Source organism: Chlorocebus sabaeus, chromosome 10, assembly GCF_047675955.1.
Source record: "Chlorocebus sabaeus isolate Y175 chromosome 10, mChlSab1.0.hap1, whole genome shotgun sequence".
Taxonomy (NCBI): domain Eukaryota; kingdom Metazoa; phylum Chordata; class Mammalia; order Primates; family Cercopithecidae; genus Chlorocebus; species Chlorocebus sabaeus.
The window spans coordinates 93,525,829-93,549,704 of NC_132913.1; the positions used below are offsets into that span (position 1 = coordinate 93,525,829).

The window sequence follows — 23,876 nt, forward strand, 5'->3', positions numbered from 1 at the left end:
AGGCCGGGCAGGGTGGCTCACCCCTGTAATCCCAGCACTTTGGCAGGCCGAGGTGGGCAGATCACCTGAGGTCAGGAGTTCAAAACCAGCCTAGCCAACATGGTGAAACTCCATCTCTACTAAAAATACAAAAATTAGTCAGGTATGTGGGGCGCATGCCTGTAGTCCCAGCTACTCAGGAGGCTGAGGCGGGAGAATCGCTTGAACCCAGGAGGTGGAGGTTGCACTGAGCCAAGATTGCACCACTGCACTCCAGCCTGGGTGACAGATTAAGACTCTGTCTCAAAAAAAAAAAAAAAACAAGAAAGAAAAAATATTATAATGGAATGTCATTTTTAAAAACTGTATGCCAAAAACTTAGATAAAAAATGGACAAGTTCCTAGAGAGGCACAAGCTTCTGAATCTAACTCAAGAAAAAACATAAACAAACATATAACAAAGAGTAATCACAAAACTTCCCACAAAAAAAAGCCCAGGGCCAGGCGTGGTGACTCACACCTGTAATCCCAGCACTTTGGGAGGCCAAGGCAGGCAGATTACTTGATGTCAGGAGTTCAAGACCAGCCTGGCCAACATGGTAAAACCCCATTTCTACTAAAAATACAAAAATTAGCCGGGCGTGGTGGTGCATGCCTGTAATTCCAGCTACTCAGGGAGCTGAGGCAGGAGAATCACTTGAACTCAGGTTTAGTGAGCCAAAATCGCACCACTGCACTCCAGCCTGGGTGACAGAGTGAGACTCTGTCTCAAAAAAATAAAGCCCAAGACCAGATGGCTTCACTAGTGAATTATACTAAAACATTTAAAGAAGAATTAACATGTTAGACATAAATGCAATAATAGCCTTCCTTTCTGTTGTAGCCCTCAGTGGTTGCTGTCAAAACGGGCAAGTGCATGAAACCTGGGAAAGTGGTGCTGGTCCTGGCCAGCACTATTCTGGCTGAACACAAAGCTGTCATCGTAAAGAACATTAATGATGGCACCTCAGACTGCCCCTACATCCAGGCTCTCGTGGTTGGAATTGATCGCTATCCCTGCAAAGTGACAGCTGCCATGGGCAAAAAGAAGATTACCAGGAGGTCAAAGATCGAGCCTTCTGTGAAGGTTTATAACTACATCGTCTTAACGCCTACAACGTACTCTGTGGATATCCCCTTACACAAAACTGTCATCCACAAGGATGTCTTCAGAGATCCTGCTCTTAAACACAAGGCCCAATGGGAGGGCAAGGTCAACTCAAAGATACAAGACGGGCAAGAACAAGCGGTTCTTCCAGAGGGTACAGTTTTAGATGTTTGTTTCTGTCTTAAAAATTAAATAAATAAATGCTGTAATATAAACAATAACATTAAATTCAAATGGTCCAAACACTCCAAATAAAAAGCAGACACTGTCAGAGTAGATAAATTAAATGGGCAGGAATGAAAGGAAACTGTTATAGGTTCTTACTCGTGAAGTGGTTTAACACTTGAAGGTAGACTGTGGTAATTAAAGATGTATTAAAAAACCCTACAACAGCCACTACAAAAACAAAGCATGTGAGTACAGGTAATAAGCTATGAAAGAGATAAAATATAATCCTAAAAAATAATTTAAAAAACAGGGAGAAAAGAACAAAGAATAGACAAGACAAATACAAAAGACAGTAAATTTAAACCCAATAATATCAATAATCATATTAAATTTAAGTTGTCTAAATATTCCAAATAACAAGCAGAGATTGTCAGAGGAGAGAGAAAAGCAAGATCCAGTAATACATTGCCAACAAGAAACGCACTTGAAATATAAAGATGCAAACAGGTTAAAGGCAAAAAGACTGACAAAGATACCAAGCTTTCACTAATCAAAAGAAAGATGGAGTGGCTATGTTAATGCTACGTAAGGAAAGATCTTAGAGAAAACACTGTTACTGGGATATAGAGGACCATTTTATAATAATAAAGAGGCTACTTCATCAAAACAATCTTAAACAATTATGCATCTAATAACAGAAATACAAAATATGGGAAATAAACAATGACAGGCTCAAAAGGAGAAATAATCAAATTCACAAAGAGAGATTTCAAGATCCTTTTCTCAGTAATTGATATAATGACTTGACAAACATCACCACAGATGTAGAAGACATGAATACTATTAACCAACTTGACCTAATTTACATTTATAGAATACTATATTCAAATGTGGTTTCTGATCACAGAATTAAACTAGAAATCAGTATCTGGGAAACCCCAAAATACTCAAAAACTAAATATCATTTCTAAATAGCCCATGATCAAACAACAAATCAAAAGGGAAATTTACAAAGCATTTTGGGGCTGGGCACAGTGGCTCATGTCTGTAATCCTGGCACTTTGGGAGGCCAAGGCGGGAGGATCACTTGAGCCCAGGAGTTTGGGACCCCATCTTCACAAGAAAACAAAAAAATTAAAATTAGCCAGGTGTCTCAGTCACTCAAGAGGCTAGCGTGGGAGGATCTCTTAAGCCAGGAGGTCAAGGCTGCAGTGAGCCGTAATCATGCCACTGCACTCCAGCCTGGGTGACAGAGTGAAACCTTGTCTCAAAAAAAAAGTATTTTTAACTGAATAAAAATGAAAATGTCTTATTAAAATTTGTGGGACACAGCTCCAACCAGTGTTTACAGGGAAGTGTATAACATGAAGAGTCAATATTAGAAAACAATCAAGATCTCAGTCAACTGTTTTAAGCTGTCACCTTAAAAACTACAAAAAGACAAGCAAATTAAACTCAAAACAAGCAGAAGGAAATAACAGGAATTAGAATACAAAGCAATGAAATTAAAAACAACAATAAAGAGAATCAAAGAAAGGAAAAGCAAGATTAAAAGGTGGCTCATGTCTGTAATCCTAGCACTTTGGGAGGCCGAAGCAGGTGGATCACCTGAGGTCAGGAGTTTGAGACCAGCTTGGCCAACAAGGCGAAACCCTGTCTCTATTAAAAACACAAAAATTAGCCAGGCGTGGTGGCGGGTGCCTATAATCCCAGCTACTCGGGAGGCTGAGGCAGGAGAATCACTTGAACTTGAGGGGTGGAAGCTGCCATGAGCTGAGGTCGTGCCATTGCACTCCAGCATGGACGACAAAGCGAGACTCCATCTCAAAAAAAAAAAAAATCCTTTAGGGCTGGATACAGCAGCTCATGCCTGTAATCCCAATACTTTGGAAGGTCAACACAGGAGGACTGCTTGAGGCAAGGAGTTTGAGACCAGCCTTGGCAACACAGTAAGATTCTATCTCTACAAAAATTTTAAAATGGTAGCCTGCACCTGTCGTCCCAGCTACTCAGGAGGCTGAGGCAGGAGGATCACTTGAGTCCAGAGAGTCAAGGCTGCAGTGAGCTATGATCTCACCACTACACTCCAGTCTGGGTGATAGGGTAAGACCCTGACTCAAGACAAACAAACAAAAAAATTCCTTATGGTACAATCCTGCATTAGCAAAAAACTCACAAAAAGGTTCTTTAGGCACAAACTTGGCGGCCACACCACTGTCAGTTTTTCTTTCAAAAACTCAATGAACTAATTGAGGCATTTGGAATGGCAACACCCTCTTGAAGATATAATGAACAGCATAGGTAGGGCCAATTTTCCTTTTTTTTTTTTTGAGATGGAGTCTAGCTCTGTTACCCAGGCTGGAGTGCAGTGGCGCAATCTCGGCTCACTGCAACCTCCGCCTCCCGGGTTCAAGCAATTCTCCTGCCTCAGCCTCCTGAGTAGCTGGGATTAAGGCATGCACCACCATACCCGACTAATTTTTGTATTTTTAGTAGAGATGGGGTTCCACCATGTTGGTCAGGCTGGTCTCGAACTCCTGACCTCATGATCCGCCCACCTCGGCCTCCCAAAGTGCTGGGATTACAGGCATGAGCCACTGCGCTCAGCCAGGTAGGGCCAATTTTCTACAGCTCTCCATTTTCTACTATACTTAAACACAGCAAGGTACAACAAATTACAGGTAGCTGCAACAAGAAATTGGAATAAAGACAGAAGTTTAAAATACAGGACAGGTCAGGCATGTTGGCTCATGCCTATAATTCCGGCACTTTGGGAGGCTAAGGCAGGAGGATCCCTTGAGACCAGAAGTTCAAGACCAACTTGGGTAACATAACAGGACCCCATCTCTACAAAAAATTTAAAAATTAGCCAAATATGGTGGTGCACACCTGTAGTTCCAGCCACTCGGGAGGCTGTAGGGGGAGGATCGTTTAAGCCTGGGAGTTCAAGACTGCAGTGAGCTATGATCATGCCACTGCACTCTACCCTGGGCAACAGAGCAAGACTCCCATCTCAAAAAATAAATGAATTAATTAATTAATTAATTAATTAAAATGCAGGACAGGGATTCCTCTTAGAGAGCAGAGTGGTGGATACAAATGTGGAGTTACAGGAATAGACGCGTGGGTAAACCAACATGTTTGCCCAACATTAAAAATATAGAGTGCTCCATGACTGGAGCGTAATAAGAGCCCAATAAGAATGTGCTGAATAAGTAAATGAACAAATGAATGAAAAATGAATGACTGAGTGAAGGAAAAGAATGAAGGGGAAAACATGAAAACAACAGCTGGGCACGAAGTAAGAATAAGTATCTGTTAAAAAAAAAAAAAGGGGGGAGGAAAACAGAGTAAAGGAAAAGAACCAGGAGAGCAGAGTATCATAGTAATCAAAGAGGAAGCAAGTTATGAAAGTGGCCAAGAAAGTAACATGCTACAGAGATAAAGAAAAATGAGATGGCCACAAATCTAAAACAACAAAAGAAGTATTTGATAACTCTGCAAGAATAGAAGGCAGAATAGAATATACATTGTTCCCAATCAGTAGCATATACTCCCTATACCGATGTCAAGGTTACCTTAAGAATTAAATTAAGAACGATAACTACCATTTATTAATAATTTCCCATGTAACAGGTTTTTGCTGAATTTGTAAAATGAACCCAAAACATCACAAGTCAAATTAAGTTGATACGAATTACCATTAGGAAGTATGACTGATGGTATCTATAACTGAAAAGCTTAAGCTCAATTGACTCTGTTGTGCTGTATCTGAAAGAACCTGCTAATGGTAAGGAAACAGTCTTGAATGACACATAAAATGGAACCTCAGCGTAAGAAAAAAAGGTGTAACATTCTCCAATACTATCTAGGGAGTAAGTGAGGCAGGAACAACTAGGTGGGAGATAAATCCCAAGAGTGGAATAGATGCATCATGTTGTTATAATTTAAGACACTGACCATTACTAAAATCCAACTAACCCTACTTGCTCTAATTCCATAACCAAATAAGCTTCTGATAATTTGCTTCCTGTGCAGTTTTGTTCAGTGACCATTTGTACTACTTGATGATTATATTTCTCAGCTAAGCTGGCATTTTAGTGTACAGATTAGTCTCTAGTCAATCAGTTCCCTAAGCCTAATCACATCTAGGTGTACTAATAAATCATATTTTTAACCCTATAAATTCAAAAACCATCACAGATAGCTGGTCTCCCTCTATATTGCTGAATATTCAAACCACAACATTTTAAATAAATAGTTAGTTGAGTGAGTGAGTCATATTTTGGCCCCACAGACAAGGATCTATCTTGGTATTGTCAAACTGCACCAAGTGAATCTGTAGAATGCTAAAAGCAGTCTCCTAAAAAAATTGGTTTTCTTACTATCATTGAAGGGGATGTGCATTCAACTTCTACAGATCTTAGACAAATGCTTCTTTTCCGAAGACATAACATGGGAAAAAAAAAAAACGAAGACAGCTGTCAGTATACCCAAACAGCTTTCCAATAAGGAAGGTACAAAGAAAACCCCTCAGGAGATTTACCCTAAAAAAAAAAAAAAAAAAAAAACCTTGTAGCACAGTAGAAATAAAGAATGGATCAATGTTGCAGAAGATAGAAGTGAAGTAAAAAAACACTATTTCTACTACTGTGGAGATATAGCTAAGGAAGATACAGAGAGGCAAGACAGTGGGACTCTACGTAGCCCTCCAAGAGACCACATGCAAGTTCCTCAACCTATGTGGGCCTTGCTTTCCTCTTCTGTAAAATGAGGAAATTGGATCAATTAATCTCTAAGGTTCTTTTCAATTATAGGTTCTATTATAATTAATTCCTTTAATGATGAGCGGGAAAGGTATAGAAACAAATTTACCAAGAAAATTTAAGAGTAGCTTTGCTCAAACAATATAGTACATTTCCTCCCAAGTGGAATCTATTTTACTTCCAATTTCTTGGAGTGAAATCTATTTTACTTCCAACTTTTTTTAACCTTTATTTTATAATAAAACTAGATCTAATAACATAAAAGTATCAGCATATATAGCGAGAAATATCAATCTGCTACAGCGGTCATTCAAGAAGGAAAATAGGGCCGGGCGTGGTAGCTCATGCCTGTAATCCTAGCACTTTGGGAGGCCTAGGCAGAGAGATCACTTGAGGTCAGGAGTTTGAAACCAGCCTGGCCAACATGGTGAAACCCCGTCTCTACTAAAAATACAAAAAAATTAGTCAGGAGCGGTAGCGGGCGCCTATAATCCCAGCTACTCGGGAGGCTGATGAAGGAGAATTGCTTGAACCCAGGAGGCAGAGGTGGCAGTAAGCCAAGATCACGCCACTGCACTCCAGCCTGGGTGACAGAGAGAGACCCCATCTCAAAAAAAAAGAATAAAAACAGAACAGAAGACTTACGCATGTCTTTGATATCTGAGGGTTTCCCGGATGGACCATGCAACCTGGTAGGGCGAGGCCTGCTCTGAGTCCTCTGGTTCCTCTCCGCTCTCTTCAGACCAGTCCAAACCTGGGGTAGACAGGAGATATTGCAAATTAGAAAAAATTGACTTTTATTCAAAATTTGAATTAAAAAGCTACACAAAATAACATAACCCAACACACCTATGGCAAGTACTATTGTGGTGTGAATCAATGCCTCCTGATGAACTTCATTTCTGTTCATACAAAGATAATCGATTTGTTTTTGGTTTTGTTTTTGAAGGAGTCTCACTCTGTTGCCCAGGCTGGAGTGCAGTGGCACGATCTTGGCTCACTGCAACCTCTGCCTCCCGGGTTCAGCGATTATCCTGCCTCAGCCTCCTGAGCAACCAGGACTACAGGTGTGCACCACCACGCCCAGCTAATTTTTGTATTTTTAGTAGAGACACGGTTTCACCATATTGGCCAGGCTGGTCTCGAACTCCTGACCTTGTGATCTACCCACCCCGGCCTCCCAAAGTGCTGGGATTACAGGCATGAGCCACGGTGCCCAGCCACACAATCGGGTTTTTTAAATGACATTACAACAAAAAGGCTAAGCTGTATTCCACAGATGAACTTCTTTTGTCAGACACTTCACTAACAGGGTAGAAACAACACAAGCAAAGAGAAAGTTCAGGTCACAAAAAGGTAGAACTTCTTTTTTTTTTTTTGAGATGGGGTCTTGCTCTGTCACCTAGGCTGGAGTACAGTGGCATGATCTCGGCTCACTGCAACCTCGGCCTCCCAGGTTCAAGCGATTCTCTTGCCTCAGCCTCCCAAGTAGCTGGTATTACAGGTGAGTACCACCACACCTGGCTAATTTTTGTATTTTCAGTAGAGACGGAGTTTCACCATGTTGGCCAGGCTGGTCTCAAACTCCTGACCTTAAGTGATCTACCCGCCTTGGCCTCCCAAAGTGCTGGGATTACAGGCGTGAGCCACCGCGTCCGGCCGAAATTTCTTTAAGTATCAAAACTTCATACACTAAAATGATGTCAGAAAAACATAAAATACAAACAAGAGGGTGAGAAAAGCAGCTCAATATACGTTCAGGCAAGAAAAAGGTCAATACCCGCTTCTGAAAGGTTTTATGAAACAACAACAAAAAGAAAAACATCAAAAAGGACAGATGGAGTCACTCTACATTTCAACCAAGAAGGGCCCTACGATAAAGTGTCAAAGGCAGAAACACTCCATCCTCCTCTCCCAAACCATTCCCTGGTTCTTACCTTCCATGGGAAGATGGAAGGGTGGGATGGTAATGTTCTATTACTAATGAGGTTTGGGATTTCTTTCAATTATTTTAAACAAAAAATGTCAGACTTTGTGCTCCGTCACATAAAACAAGGTTAGAAGGAAAAGTGGATAAAGATAGTATATACTAATATTTTGTTAAAGGGTCTCACTCTGTTGCCCAGGCTGGAGCGTAGTGGTGCAATCTCAGCTCACTACAGCCTTGACCACCCAGGCTCAAGTGATCCTCCCACCTCAGCCTCCAGAGTAGCTGGCACTACAGGCAGCACTACCATGGCCAACTAATCTTTGTACTTTTTGTAGAGACAGGGTTTTGCCATGTTGACTAGGCTGCTCTCGAACTCCTGAGCTCAAGTGATCTACCTGCCTTAGCCTCCCAACGTCCCGCAATTACCTGCATGAGCCACTGTGCCCAGCCAAATGCTATAATTTTAATGACTGAATAATTTTTAGCTCCTGACATAAAAGTTTTACCCTTTTAAAAGTCTTGTGTCTTGGCCAGGTGTACTGGCTCATGCTTGTAATCCCAGCAGTTTGGGATGCTGAGCCAGGAGGATCACTTCAGGCAAGTAATTAGAGACCAGCCTGGGTAACATAGCAAGACCCCGACTCTACAACAAACTTAAAAATTAGCCAGGCTGAGTGGTGCATGACTGCAGTCCCAACTATTCAGGAGACTGAGGCAGGAGGATCAATTGACCCTTGAGCCCAGGAGGTTGAGGCTGCAGTGAGCCATGATCATGCCACTGCATTTCAGCCTGGTGATAGAGCAAGGCCCTGTCTCTAAAAGTTTAAAAAAAAAAAAAAAAAAAAAAAAAGGAAGTTTTATATCTTGAAGAGGTCTTAATAAAGACTGATGTTGCACAGCCTAAAGTGTAACAGTATGTGAGACTATGTAAGTTTAACACATTCATACCTCTATGAAACTTACTGGACACCTTGACAACTAGTATTTTATTTATGTCTTCCTTCTTGAGAACCTCAAAAATTAAGAGTATCCTCATTAGACAGTTACATTAAAAAGGACTTCACAGATTGCTTCCATAGTTTAAATGAGTTTACATGTGCCAAATAGGGAAATTAAGAAAAGGTTAATTAAAATGCAAATTATAAATGCTTAAGATTAAATAACACATTGCAATTGGCATAAAGAAACTTCAAATCTAATTCTAAGATGACTATCTAAAATGTCAGGTCACCTTTAAAAATGAGTTACTTTCTCTCAACTGAAATAATTAATAATTTGTAGGGGGAAAAGGTAAAAAAGCAATTAAATGATCACAACAGCATCAACTTCAGTGTGTTGAAAGGTAAAGTTCTTCAAAGTGACATTTAAGGCACCAGTAAAAAACAGAACATGAGTTATCTTTTATTTGTTTCAATAGAATAATTTCTACTAAGACACCCATACTTTCTCTGAAGAAGTCAAGATCTAAGTCATAAAAACTGAGATGGAAGTGTTTTTCCTGCTGTGAAACTAACTGTCCAATAAAGCAAACCTTTGATCTTGGCTTCATTATCACTAGTTTTAATGTAACTAACTGATATAACTAGCCCAGACAGAACTATAAAAGCTAATAATAAGACTGAGTTTTTATTTAAGTACTCTTTGCTGACATGAATACAGACTATACTTTGTCACAAGGTTATAGAGTATATGCATTACTATTTCTGGTTTCCCCAAAATAACCTTTGCTTTGAAATCTTAGGCCCTCCAATATGTTTGCATTTTTAAAAATTTAAAAGGGCGTCCGGGCATGGGGGCTCACGCCTGTAATCCCAGCACTTTGGGAGGCCGAGGTGGGTGGATCACCTGAGGTCAGGAGTTCAAGACCAGCCTGGCCAACATAGTGAAACCCCGTCTCTATTAAAAATACAAAATATTAGCCGGGCGTGGTGGCGTGCACCTGTAATCCTAGCTACTCAGGAGGCTGAGGCAAGAGAATCACTTGAACCTGGGAGGCAGAGGCTGCAATGAGCTAAGATCGTGCCACAGCACTCCAGCTTGGGCTACATAGCGAGACTCCATCTCAAAGAAAGAAAAAAAAAATGTAAAAGGCTGAAAACTTTTTCTGTATGTTTTCATTCTGTTTAAAAATGATTTAAAAATTGCTGGGCACAGTGGCGCATGCCTGTAATCCCTGCACTTTGGGAAGCAGAGGCAGGCAGATCACAAGATCAGGGGTTCAAGACCAGCCTGACCAATATAGTGAAACTCTGTCACTACTAAAAATGCAAAAGATTAGCTGGATGTGGTGGCATGCGCCTGTAGTCCCAGCTACTGAGAAGGCTGAGGCAGGAGAATCGCTTGAATCCGGGAGGCAGAGGTTGCAGTGAGCCGAGACTTCACCATTGCACTACAGACTGGGTGACAGAGCAGGACTCCGTCTCAAAAAAAAAAAAAAAAAAAAAAAAAATTAAAAAATCAGCCCCTAAGATGATATAAAATTTCATCATTTAAAAAGCTAAAAAATTATCAGCATCCAGAAATAAATGAAATTATAAATAAAAATTTAGTAGATGATGCCGGTAAGTGTTGGAATTAGAGGCAAACTTTTAAAAAAATGGTTAGATCTCTGCCTCAAAACTAATGTCTAAATGTTCCAGCTAGATAACTAAAATGCAAATAATGAAATCATAAAAGGACTAAAAGAAAATATGGGTGAATAGGTTTACATATTTTTGGGATGAAGAGAATCCAAACAAGGAAGCAAGCAAATCAAAACCCAGCCTCAAAAGAAAGAAATCTTAAAGAAGAGAATACATTAAAATTTTAACTTTTAAATCCCTACAATGGATATTTCTTTTCTTTTCTTTCCTTTTTAAGAGACAGGGGTCTCAGCTCTGTCACAGTGGCATGATTATAGCTCACTGCCAGCCATAAGCTCTTGGACTTAAGGGCTCCTGCCGCCTCAGCCTCCCAAGTAGCAGAGATTACAAGTTTGCAACTGTGCCTGGCTATAACAGATACCCTGGAGCAAAAAACAAAGGAGACGAGGGAGAGACTTTCCAACAAATATAATATACATATAAAAAGCTCTTACCAATCAATAGAAAATAAATATATGGATGGAAGAAGTGAAAGTCAAAATAAACAAAATGTCCAAAAATCGTATGAACAAATACTCAACTATATTATTAATCCAAAATAGCAGTTCTGAAAGTATGGTCCACAGATCACCGAGAAGTCCTTGAAATATTCTTGGAGTATATAGGTCAACACTATTTTCTTTCTAAAAAGTTTTTTTTTTAATTTAAATTTTAAAAAAGAGAAAGAATCTCATATGTTTCCCAGGCTGGTCCCGAACTCCTGGGCTTAAGTGATCCTCCTGTCTCGGCCTCCCCAAAGTGCTAAGATTATTGGCATGAGCCACCTCACCTGGCCTCAAAACTATTTTCAACAAAATAATATTAAGACATTATTTGCCTTTTTCACTGTGTTGACACTTACACGGATGGTATAAAAGCAATGATGGGTAAAACTACAGGCTCCTTAATTACCATGAATCAAGGCAGTGGCATCAGACTTACTAGGAGTCACAGTATTCCTCATACCACGCCTCGCAGTTGTAAAGGAGTTTTATTTGAGAATATTCTTGTTCATTAAAGATTATTTATTTTTATTAAATCAGCCCCTGAGCACATGTCTTGATACTATTCTGTGTGTGTAAATGTGAATCTGCTGCAGAGGAAGAAAGTATGACAGCGACAGCTGTCCTGAGGAAGAGGACTTACACAACTGTTTTCATTGCAACCTGACCAAACTGCTTTTTCTCATTCATCATCATTTTTTCTTTTTTGAGATGGAGTCTCACTCTGTAGCCCAGGCTGGAGTACAGAGGTGCGATCTCAGCTCACCGCAACCTCTGCTTTCCGGGTCCCAGTTCAAGCAATTCTCCTGCCTCGGCCTCCCGAGTCGTTGGGATTACAGGCACGCTCCACCATGCCCAGCTAAGTTTTTGTATTTTTAGTAGAAACGGTGTTTCACCATGTTGGCCAGGCTGGACTTGAACTCCTGATCTAATGATCTGCCCACCTCAGCCTCCCAAAGTATTGGAATTACAGACGTGAGCCACCACACCCAGCCTTCATCATCGTCTTTATTTGAAAGAGAATCTGACAGGCCAGGCACGGTGACTTATGCCTGTAATCCCACCAGCACTTTGGGAGGCCACAACAGGAGGATCAGCCTGGGCAACACAGTGAGACCCCATCTCTATCAAAAATTTGAAAAAAAGTTAGCCAGTTGTGGTGGTATGTGCCTGTGATCCCAGTGACTTGGGAAGCTGAGGTCAGGGGATCGCTTGAGTCCAGTAGGTCAAGGCAGCAGTAAGCCATGATCATGCCACTGCACTCCAGCCTGGATAACAGAGCAAGACCCTGTCTCAAAAAAAAAAAAAAATTATATTTTAAATTTCTCAGTTTTAGCTTCTAATACAGTATAAATAGATACAACCCATATACAAGAGCTTTATGGTGTCCTTATTAATTTTTAAGTGAAAAGGATCCTAAAACCAAATATTTGAGAAATACTAAGATATGTAAATTTAAGCAGATTTTCTATCTAATTTGCAAAGGCAGCAATAACATAATAATACTACCCAGGGCTGATAAAAGATTTAGAGAAACTGGTTTTTTCACACACTGCTTAAAGAAGATAAGCTGGCAAAATAATTCTGAAGAAAAATTTGGCAACATATATCAAAACTTTTTTTGTTTTTTTTAAAAGCTAAAGCTTTGAATCAGCAATTCCACTTTTAGGCTGAATTAACAATCTATTTGAAGAAAAAAATTAAAGATGTGGCAATAATTGTTTTACTTTAAGGCTATATACATCTACGACAGTTTATAAGGACATAAACTGGATACAACTTACATGGAAGACAGAATTCAGTCATGACAAATTACACTGTATATTAAAAATTACCAACTTGAAAATACATTAGTATGAAAAATTTTAAAACAGGTTACGAAACAGCATGTATAGTAAGAACCCAATTTTATATATTGGAAAGAATATATCAAGGTATTAACAAATGGGTATTAATATGGCTTGGAGTGTTTTATTATTTTCATTTATAAATTTTTTAACTTCTGTATTTTAATCACAAAAAGTCACAGATGGTTAAACAACAGGTTAAACAATAAAAAGCTGTAAGAAAAGTCACCACTCCCATCTCCTATAAAATACACCCTGTCCAATTCCATCCTCCCTAGGGTAGCTGATGTTAACAGCCTGGAAATATATATCTTTTTATACTTTTACCTTTGTTCACACCAATCAGGCAAACAGTCATATACTTAAAATCAATAAATATACTGATATCCCCTGTTTATTTACTTTGTTTATGTTTACCAAAATGGGGTAATTACCTCTTGATTTTTTTTTCTACTTTTTAACATACCATGGACACAACCCGGTCAAAAGATACAGATATCATTTTCCTTTTTTTTTTGAGATGGAGTTTCGCTCTTGTTGCCCATGCTGGAGTGCAATGGCACAATCTCGGCTCACTGCAGCCTCCACTTCCTGGGTTCAAGCAATTTTCCTGCCTCAGCCTCCCAAGTAGCTGGGATTACAGGCACGCACCACCATGTGCCAGGCTAATTTTTGTATTTTTAGTAGAGATAGGGTGTTGCCATAGTGGCCAGGCTGGTCTCGAACTCCTGACCTCAGGTGATTCACCGGCCTCAGCCTCTCAAAGTGCTGGGATTACAGGCGTGAGCCACCACGCCCGGCCTCATTCATTCTTTTTAATAGCTGTATAATATTTCTTTCTTTTCTTTTTCTTTTTTTTATATAATGTGATGAGGTCTTACTGTGTCGCCCAGATTGATCTTGAACTCCTGAGCTCAAGTGATCCTCCCACCTCAGCCTCCCAAAGTGCTAAGATTACAGGTATGAGCCATTGCACCCAGTCTGCTACATAATATTTCATAAAACACATATGAACCATAGTTTAGTCAAGGTTTCCTATCAGTAATTGTTGCTTTGCAGGTTTTTAATGCTGCGAACAATGTTTCAGTGAACATCCTTGCACATACATCCTTACATTTTGATTTTTTTAATCCACAGGATAGTGCCCCAAAAGTGAGTCCGCTGGCTACAAATATATTTTGTTTGTTTGTTTGTTTGTTTGAGACAGGGTCTCACTCTGTCACCCAGGCTGGAGTGCAGTGGCGCAATCTTGACTCACTACAGCCTCCACCTCCCGGGTTCAAGCAATTCTCCCACCTCAGCCTCTCAAGTAGCTGGGACTTCAGGTGCGCACCACCACACCCGGCTATTTTTTTGCACTTTTAGTAGAGACAGGGTTTCACCATGTTGGCCAGGCTGGTCTCAAAATCCTGACCTCAGGTGATCTGCCCACCTCAGCCTCCCAAAGTGCTGGGATTACAGGCATGAGCCACTAAGCCCAGCCTATACATACATTTTAAATTAGTAGATATTGCTAAATTACTCACCAGCAATGTATGAGATACCATATCCTGACCCTGACCAACAATGGATATCATTTTTGCCAATCTGGTAATTCATTGTTGCTTTAATTTGTATTTCCTGCCTGCTGAGAGGATTGAGGTATTCATTTGTTTACTGACTATTCACATCTCTTCATGTTCTATCTTTGCTCATATTTCTATTGCTGTCACATTATGCAAATAATTTTTCCTGAAGTGAAAATCATAGCTCATATTGCATTTGAGAATAAATTTCAACTGAATTAAAGGTTTAAATGATAAAAACCAATCCAACTATTAATAGAAAACATAGAATATCTGTATAAACTTGGAATCGAGGAAGTTTTCTTCAGCAAGACAGGAAATTCAGAAGCAACAAAAGAAAAACAGACATGTGACTACATTAAATTACAAGTTTTCCCTGTATTTTCTCACTTTTAAATCATTAACAGGTACTGCCTTGCGAATTTTTTAAACAGGAAAAAATGTTTTAAAACTGTCAGCCGATATCAACAATGCTATGATCATTCCTAGAATAAGACACGCAAAGAACTTCATTGGATGCACAGGTGCTAAACTCATAAAAGCATACAACCAAACACAACTGTCTTTTAATGCTGCTATCACTACAAATAAAAGCTATGTGTGGAATTCTAAATTTCCAACTCCTATTTCTGTATCCTGTTCAGCAAGTATTACGCCCTCCAATGTTGGCCCTCTGTATCCATGGGATCCACATTTGTGGATTCAGCCAATCGCTGATCAGAAATATTTGAGAAAAAAGATTACATTTGTACTGAACATATACAGACTTTTTTTCTTGTCATTATTCCCTAAACAATACAGTGTAACAACTGTTTTCATAGCATTTACATTATATTAGGTATTATAAATAATCTAGAGATGATTTAAAGAATATGGGAGGATGTGCATAGGTTATGTGTAAATACTATGCTGTTTTATATCAGGAACTTGAGCATCCTCAAATTTTGGTACCTGAGGGAAGTCCAGGAACCAATCCACCACACATGTAGAGGGATGACTGTGTTTATTTTAAGGTGGTCTACCTAAATACAGAATCTTTCACTGCACCGCTCTGCCCCATTGTGATTCCACCCCCACCACATATGGGGTGATTATGAAAGGGAAGCTCCACACAACAGAACACATTCTGTCATATTATGTATCTATGATATGATAAAATAGATAACTCACCTAAATGGGGAAACAGATCAGTGTCCAACTGATGTTTCTGGGTGCACAGTTTCACCAGTCTCTGCAGTCGGCTTATACATGAGAAGTGTGGAGAGAAGGCTGTGGCTTTCATGAGGATCCGGTCAGTCCTGGGTGGGTCCACAGTGGGAGCCCTACTGGATGGCAGGAGGGGCAGAGGCCTCTTGTGAGACAACTGCCGTGCTTGTGCTATAGTGTGTGTGGTGGGTGCCACTCCCTGCATTGGTAGGCTGGTGTTCTGAGGTTGAGGTGACTTGCAGACTGAACCCTGCGGTGGCGCTGGAGGTTTTAAAGAAGTGGATAAAGGTGACAGGTGGGAGTGCTGCTGCGGAGGCTGCTGCTGTGAAGGTGCAGGAGGGGGACTAAAGTGCTCTTGTCGAACTTTTAAAATCTCTGTCTCTCTCTGGCGCTGCCGATTCTGGGCCAACTTGCTCTGCAACTTCTTTCTCACAGTTGCCCCTTTCTTTAGGTCATCATCTTCCTCGTTGAAAGCAAATGGGTCTTCCAACTCAGTTTCCAGGTAGTGGAGAGGGACCCTTGCCCCAGGTGGAGAGAGGGACATTCCATCCAGTCCGTTGGGCATCTTCAAGGCCAGCGTGGGCACTGTCAGGCTAAAGGCCATGGTATCCATCTGGTGCCTGACCTTCACCTCATCTATAGGATCATTCTTTTTCTTCCTCTCTTTTTTCGGGATAAAGCCAAGTACCTGCAGGTGGCTGTTGCAGTACCTTTAAAATACACACATACATGGGAAAATATTCATGATACATATTTTTTAAAGTAGAACATAAAACTACATATGAATCTTAATACGTTACAAACTGCATCACTATAGTGACTCTTGGCAGCCAGCGACTTAACATGCAAACCTCTACTACTTTCAAGCAATCCTCAAAGTCAGTGTAATTTTGATGAGGCAAATATGTGAACTGTACATGCACAGGGGTGGCCAGAGAGAAGCAAGTCATTCAGTGACTGAATGGCCCTGGATAACAGCTCAGCTATTGCTTCTCACATGGCTTTGTTATTCTCTATTCATAGCATACAAAGTAACTCATCAAGAGTCTAAAAGATCACTTAAAATTCTCTTACAGAGAAAAATATATATTTTTTCTAAGGCCATTAAGGTATTTGGAGATTCACAAAGCTCTCATGACATAAAACCCTCAAGAATGTCAAGTGTCTACTGTGCCTTAGACACATATATACAGAGAGAGAGAAAGAGACAGAAGGAAAGAGAGAATGAAAAAAGAAAGTAAAAGATGACTCATGGGGTTATAGGTGAAATGTCTTTTTCAGTAGCCAGATGTAAGTACACGAATTATCTCCTGTAGTATCTACCTGCTGTGGGCACTAAAATAATGCCCTTAATGCACACGAGGAAACTAAGCTTTATAGAAATTGATTAACTTGCCTGAGACTCTTTCCAGTTGGAAAAGAGTCAGAGCTAAGACCAACTAAAATCAAAACTCATGAAGACTCTCATTAGTCTTCAACAACGAGCAAGTATATTGCTTGGGTGACTGGTGCACCAGAATCTCACAAGTCACCACTAAAGAACTTATTCATGTAACCAAATACCACCTGCACCTCAGTAACTTATGGAAAAATAAAATAAAAATAATTTTTTAAAATGCTTGATAGAATTCACCAGTGATGCCATCTTGACATGGACTTTTCCTGTGGAAACTTAAAAAAAAAAAAACTGAGCAAAATTAAGTTCAAAACTGCTATTTTGAATTCTCTGAGAGATCACATATCTCTGTTTTTCCAGAATTGGTCCTTGGTGCCTTATTTATTTCATTTGTTGATGTCATGTTTTCCTGGATGGTCTTGATGCTTGTGAATTTTCGTCTGTGTGGGTATTGAAAAGGTAGGTATTTATTGTGGTCTTCATACTCTTCATGCTATTTTAAAAACCTATAAAAGGGCCAGGTGCGGTGACTCACACCTAAGTAATCTCAGCACTTTGGGAGGCCAAGGCAGGTGGATCACCTGAGGTCAGGAGTTCGAGACCAGTTTGGCCAACATGGCAAAACCCCATCTCTACTAAAAATACAAAAATCAGCCGGATATGTTGGTAGATGCCTGTAATCCCAGCTACTCGGGAGACTGAGGCACAAGAATCGCTTGAACCCAGGGGCAGAGGTTGCAGTGAGCTGAGACTGCATCACTGCATTCCAGCCTGGGAGACAGAGTGAGACTCGTCTCAAAAAAACAACAAACAAACAAACAAACAAACAAAAACACTACTCCATGCTTAAATAAATTTGGAAAATGCTGGCTTAAACAAAATTAAAGAAGGATTTTGTTTTTTGTTACTGATGTGCAACTACTCAAAGCACTTTGCATATAGTACATTATGAAGTTCCAAGAGGAAAATGTACCCATCTGGCAGTGTTTCCCGAAGTTATTTGAAAATGAAACCCAGGGCCAAACGCAGTGGCTCATGTCTGTAATCCCAGCACTTTGGGAGGCCAAGGCAGGAGGATCCCTTGAGGCCAGGAGTTCAAGATTGGCCTGAACAACATAGCAAGACCCTGTCTCAGTTAAAAAAAAAAAAAAAAAATCCAAGAAAACAGAACCAGCCGGGCAAGGTTGGCTCATGCCTATAATCCCAGCACTTTGGGAGGCCGAGGCGGGTGGATCACTTGAGGTCAGTAGTTTGAGACCAGCCTGGCCAACGTGGCGAAACACAGTCTCTACTAAAAATACAAAAATTAGTGGGGTGTGGTGGCGGGCACCTGTAATTCCAGCTACTTGTGAGACTGAGGCAGGACAATCCCTTGAACCCATGAGGTGGAGGCTACAGTGAGCTGAGACTGTGCCACTGCACTCCAGCCTGGGCGACAGAGTGAGACTCAGCCTCAAAAAACAAAAACAAAAACAAAAGAGAACCTATTTTTATTGTAGCATACCGGTGATAGCTCCACAAACACAGTTTGGGGAAAGACCACTAAAGTAAAAAATGTCAACCCTCAAATTCACTGGGCTTCATCATAAAAATGTTTTTTTAGTAATTGCTAAAAATACAGATACACCAAGTAGTCAGAAAATCTCACACACACACAGAATATGTGTATTTTGTTGCTTCGTCTTAGAAATAAATCTATCAGAGGCACTCTTTAAGACAGGCCTCTTAAGAAAAAGCTTTCTTTGTCATGTGCAGTCACTGAAAAAGAGAAAAAGGTTTCTAGCCAGCAAAGAGAATCTACACTGTGTGTGTGTGCGCGCACGCACACATGTGCTTCCTTAGCAGGTTTGAGGTAGGTCCCACACATATCTTAAACAGAACAGATTCACAAAGCAATGGCCAGCAAAGAAAGAGGCAGCAGGGATAACTGCACTAACCAAAAAGTTTTCCAAGAACAGGAAAAAATTTTAATAAAGAATAAATTTGGCCTGGCATGGTGGCTCATGTCTATAATCCCAACACTTTGGGACGCCAAATCAGGAGGATTGCTTGAAGCCAGGAGTTCGAAACAAGCCTGGGCAACCTAGTAAGGCTCCATCTCCACAAAAATTTTTCGAAATTCAGCCAGCCACGTGGCTTGTGCCTGTAGTCCTAGCTACTCGGGAGACTGAGGCAAGAGGATCATTCGAAGCCCGAAGTTCAAGGCTGTAGCGAGCTAAAATCATGCCACTGCACTCCAGCCTGGGCAGCAGAATGAGACCCCATCTCAAAGAAAAAAAAGAAAAGAAAGACAAATTTATAACTTAGTACTTACGGCTGGGCGCAGTGGCTCATGCCTGTAATCCCAGCACTTTGGCAGGCAGAAGTGGGCGGATCACTTGAGGTCAGGAGTTCAAGACCATCCTGGCCAACATGGTGAAACCCTGTCTCTACTAAAAATACAAAAATTAGCCAGGCGTGGTAGTGTGCACCTGTAATCCCAGCTACTGGGGAGGCTGGTGCAGGAGAATTGCTTGAACACAGGAGGCAGAGTTCGCAGTGAGCCGAGATCACACCACTGCACTCCAGCCTGGGCAACAGAGTGAAACGCCATCAAAAAAAAAACAACTTAGCACTTATTAAGCACAGTTTCTCTTGAGATAGAAACATGAAAGTCCTTTCCCTTATCTTGTTCTCAAAAGAGCAAACTATTTCAAAGACAAAGGTGAATACAGATGCGTCAGAGAATATTTTGAAGAAATTCATAAGGACTCTCACTTGAATTCTTGCCTTTTTTTTTTTTTTTTTTTGGATATGGGGTCTTGTTCAATTGCCCAAGCTGGAGTACAGGGGCACAATTACTGCTCACTGCAGCCTCGACCTCCTGGGCTAAATCAATCCTCCCATCTCAGCCTCCCAAGTAGCTGGGATTCCAGGCCGGTACCACCACACCTGGCTAATTTTTGTATTTTTTGTAGAGATGGGGTTTTGTCATGTTGCTCAGGCTGGTCTTGAACCCCTAAGCTCAAGCGATCCACCGCCTTGAGCTCCAAAAGTGCTGAGATTACAGGTGTGAGACATCACACTCAGTGCTTGCTGCTATTAAGATAATTCCTGCTTTGGCTCAACTGAAAATAAATCCAACACTGACAACTGTAACCATGATAAGCTGATTTTAAGACAAAATTTTAGAAATGTGTTTACAATGGGGCTTGATATAAAAAAAAAATTAATCCAAGCTCATCCATTCTTCAAGTTAAAAAAAAGCAGCAGTAAGAAATTACCATTTTCAGTCTGCTAAAAACTAACGAGATAGATATATTTAGCCTAATACATAGGTCCCTTTCTCACCTGAGATTAAAATTTTATTTCTTGCCCCACTAAGCAGCTGTTTCTAACTTTCAGGTATTGTAATCTGAAGCCTTAAGTGCTCATTAGAAATTCTAAAAGAGTATTCCTAAATCCCCATTAAACTATTTGTACTCATTTTGGTGAGATCTCCACCAACACAAATTATTTATTTCATACTGCAAGCATAAAAAGTATTCATGACATAAAATATCTGATTCCTGTCCAAGCAATTTATGCAAGTCACATTTGCTAATGTATAGAAACATGGATGAAGGTTGCGTGTGTGTTTTAAGATTCAAATTTTCTACCTAGAGATAACAAGTATCTTGAAACTTTTGGGAAACAAGCATGTATCTCTCCATGAAGTCCCACAATGATCTATATAGTTTCTGGAGAACTGAAGAAAAAGAGGCACGGAGAAGAGATTATATATGAAAGATAGTGTAAATTTTCCTAACAATATGAAAGATGAATAACCAGTATAAGACTCCTTTAAACACAATTCCAGTCAGCAAAGCATAAACTCATCATTCTAGTGGCAAAATGGACCCTTAATGTGAAAATAGTGTTTCCAAATTATGGTAAACATACTCTATTTGGAACACTTTTTAACCAAAAAAGGTAAGGTTATAAAACATGCCAAACACTGGTGAGAAGTCTGATAGGAAATAAATCTAAATGAGCCAAGTAGTTTAAAAAAATGTTTTTAAGTATATATCCTTTACTAACTTCTAGGCATAGATTTTAAACTCCAAAATTACTATCATTAATTACAACACCTAATTAGTTCTTAAAATTTCTCTCATTTAGGCAAATGAGAAAACTAGGTAGAGAATCAGGAATTACTTTATAAGGCCACAAACCAAACAAATCCGTTTTAAGACTTCAAGCAGCAACTTTGAGGGAAAAAAAAATCTTTAAAAAATTCTAGAAGTCCATGAAATCAATTAAAAAGACACTCAAACATATTTTAAGTAATCCCCCAAATGTATTACTCTATTTTTAAAAACTGCCATATGTCATCTTTAAAAGTATTCCATAGTTTACTTAGATTACCCCCAGAATTCAATATTTATATAGGTGGAGGAAGGGAGGGAGGGAGAAATGAGGAACAGGAGAAAAGAGAAGAAAAAACAAGAAAAGAAAAAATTCCAAGCCTGTTAATGAAATCAAAGATTGAGTCTCATGATTAGCCCTTACCTACGATCCTCTGATTTGGGGATGGGGTTGGTGCAGCGTTGGCTGTTATACTTGGCCACATATTCACATTGCTTGAAGGGGGCAGTCTTGTCCTCCAGAACGTGTCTGATACAGAAGGCGTAGCCGTTGAGTCGCCTCTGCTTGCACAGTTTGGGGCTATATGAGCACAAGGGCTTATTGTCAACCTCAGAGAAGTGTATATGTTTCCCTTCATACATCACGTGACTCTATTCCTTGTGAACATCAGCTAAAAGGCCACCACAAAAAAAGAAACCCAAATGATAAATCAGAGAGTATAAGGCAGATTTAAGTTGAGAATTTCACTGAGGGACTTCTGGCCCCACAGCCATACCTGATTTTAAATCTTCTGCACCATAGCAATGTTAAGAGAACCCCCAAGGATACCACAGTTTGGAATGCCGCAGAATCAAGATGAAGCAGATTGTCTACAAAAATATCAAAAGGCCTAGTTAACAAACAGAAATCAGCAAAGCTAGTTCACCCAGGAAGCAAAATACTACGGTATCACCCTTACTAATGCAATGGATTCTTTACTGTAAATCAACATCCCAATAATGAAGTTAAATAAGAAAATAAGACATTATAAAATATTAAGTTGGCCGGGTGCCATGGCTCATGCCTGTAATCCCAGCACTTTGGGAGGCCAAGGTGGGTGGATCACCTGAGGTCAGGAGTTCGAGACCAGCCTGGCCAACATGGCGAAACCCCGTTTCTACTAAAAATACAAAAATTAGCCAGGCATGGTGGCAGGCACCTGTAATCCCAGCGACTTGGGAGGCTGAGGCAGGAGAATCACTTGAACCCGGGAGACAGAGGTTGCAGTGAGCCGAGATCACACCCCTGGACTCCAGCCTGGGTGACAGAGTGAGGATCTATCTCAAAAACAAAACAAAACAAAACAAAAAATTAAGTTACCTTATCCCCCCAAATTGAACTGAATAACATTTGCTCTGGTTAAGTTTTACAAATACCTCAAAGCAGCAGAACTCTTCCACCAAATGAATGTCACAGGTAGTAGGTCTCTTTTTCATTACTGATGTTTGCATGCTATACTTATTTTCAGAACCCACATCCCTCTACAATGCCAGCAGAATAAATGGTAGACCTCAAACGTCTCTCAGAAATTCTACTTTTTTTGATATGATGGTAAAATATTTGAGAATTTATAAATGTTTCTATGAAATACAAAATAAAGCAAATTTCTGCCATTAAAAAATGTTCTTTCCCTTATAATATTTCCCTACACCTATCCCATCCAATCTCAATAAACTTCTCAGGCCCAAAGACTAGTCACCTGACCATACTTACATCATTCAGTTCAGAGTTCTGCACCATGTGGTGCTTCCAATCACACTAAGTAGTATAATAATCATGGCTTATGAGTCTTTTCAGAGTCAGTGAGAAAATGGAAGGAGGGAATTACACAATACTCACTACCAAACTACACACAAAAGGCCCAATGGTAGGATTTATATATTACAACACCATCTAGTCTATCATGAAACTGAGTCTATTTTGCCAAGTCAGGATCTTAGTGAGCTGATGGAGTCTCGCCCATCCTCTTCTGCACTTCCAGCCATCAAGATGGCTGATGGAACAGCTCAGATATCAGCTACTGAAAAAGTCCAGAAATACTCTCTCCTTTACCAGTGAATGACAAGATACATAAATGCTGGAGGTGTCAGAAGACACGGTTGTTCATGTCTAAAATCTGCCACTTGCTGTGTTACCTTGAACCAATCATTTAACCTATCTGAATGTCAGTTTTCTCATCTGTAAAACAGGGATAATAATAGTAGCTATGTTATCATCAGGATGCTGGAAGGATCAGGTGATACAAAATATGCAACATACTAAGTATCATCCCTAGTATATGGTAAACACTGGAGAAACAAATTACTATTCATAAGTATTCATTCTTGTAATACATGACTACATTCCACCTGCCAGTAATAAAAGTAGAGAATTTGTATTCTTCTCAAGAAATACTTCACTTACTGTAGTAGAAAAAAAAAAAAACTCAAAAAATTACCTTAGTTAATAAAAATCACATTTTCTCTTCTGGAAGGAAAACAATCACATTCATTACTAAGTAAATCTAATCACACATTAATGTAAAAAATAAGAGCTTTCTCTTTTCACCTTATGAGAATATAAGAAAAAAAATTGGACTAGAAATTTAAATTTAGGTGCTAGG

The 23,876-nt window shown here is 39.9% G+C and overlaps 1 protein-coding gene and 1 pseudogene across 7 annotated transcripts in view; one reads left to right on the forward strand and one right to left on the reverse strand.

The window, feature by feature from the left end:
- INO80D (INO80 complex subunit D) overlaps positions 1 to 23,876 on the reverse strand; it is a 94,526-nt gene that overhangs the window by 51,321 nt on the left and 19,329 nt on the right. For 4 of the 7 annotated variants that reach the window (XM_007965959.3, XM_073019969.1, XM_007965960.3 and 1 more), the window contains 4 exons: positions 22,011 to 22,104; positions 21,659 to 21,905; positions 15,697 to 16,442; positions 6,706 to 6,814 (listed from right to left, as the gene is read on the reverse strand). In XM_007965959.3, coding sequence (XP_007964150.1) covers positions 6,706 to 6,814; positions 15,697 to 16,442; positions 21,659 to 21,876 — 1,073 coding nt within the window. In that variant the 5' untranslated portion in view covers positions 21,877 to 21,905; positions 22,011 to 22,104. The remainder of the gene's footprint in view (positions 1 to 6,705; positions 6,815 to 15,696; positions 16,443 to 21,658; positions 21,906 to 22,010; positions 22,105 to 23,876) is intronic. The other 3 variants (XM_007965966.3, XM_073019971.1, XM_007965965.3) reach the window with 1 other exon arrangement.
- Positions 342 to 1,622, forward strand: LOC140712680 (large ribosomal subunit protein eL27-like; annotated as a pseudogene).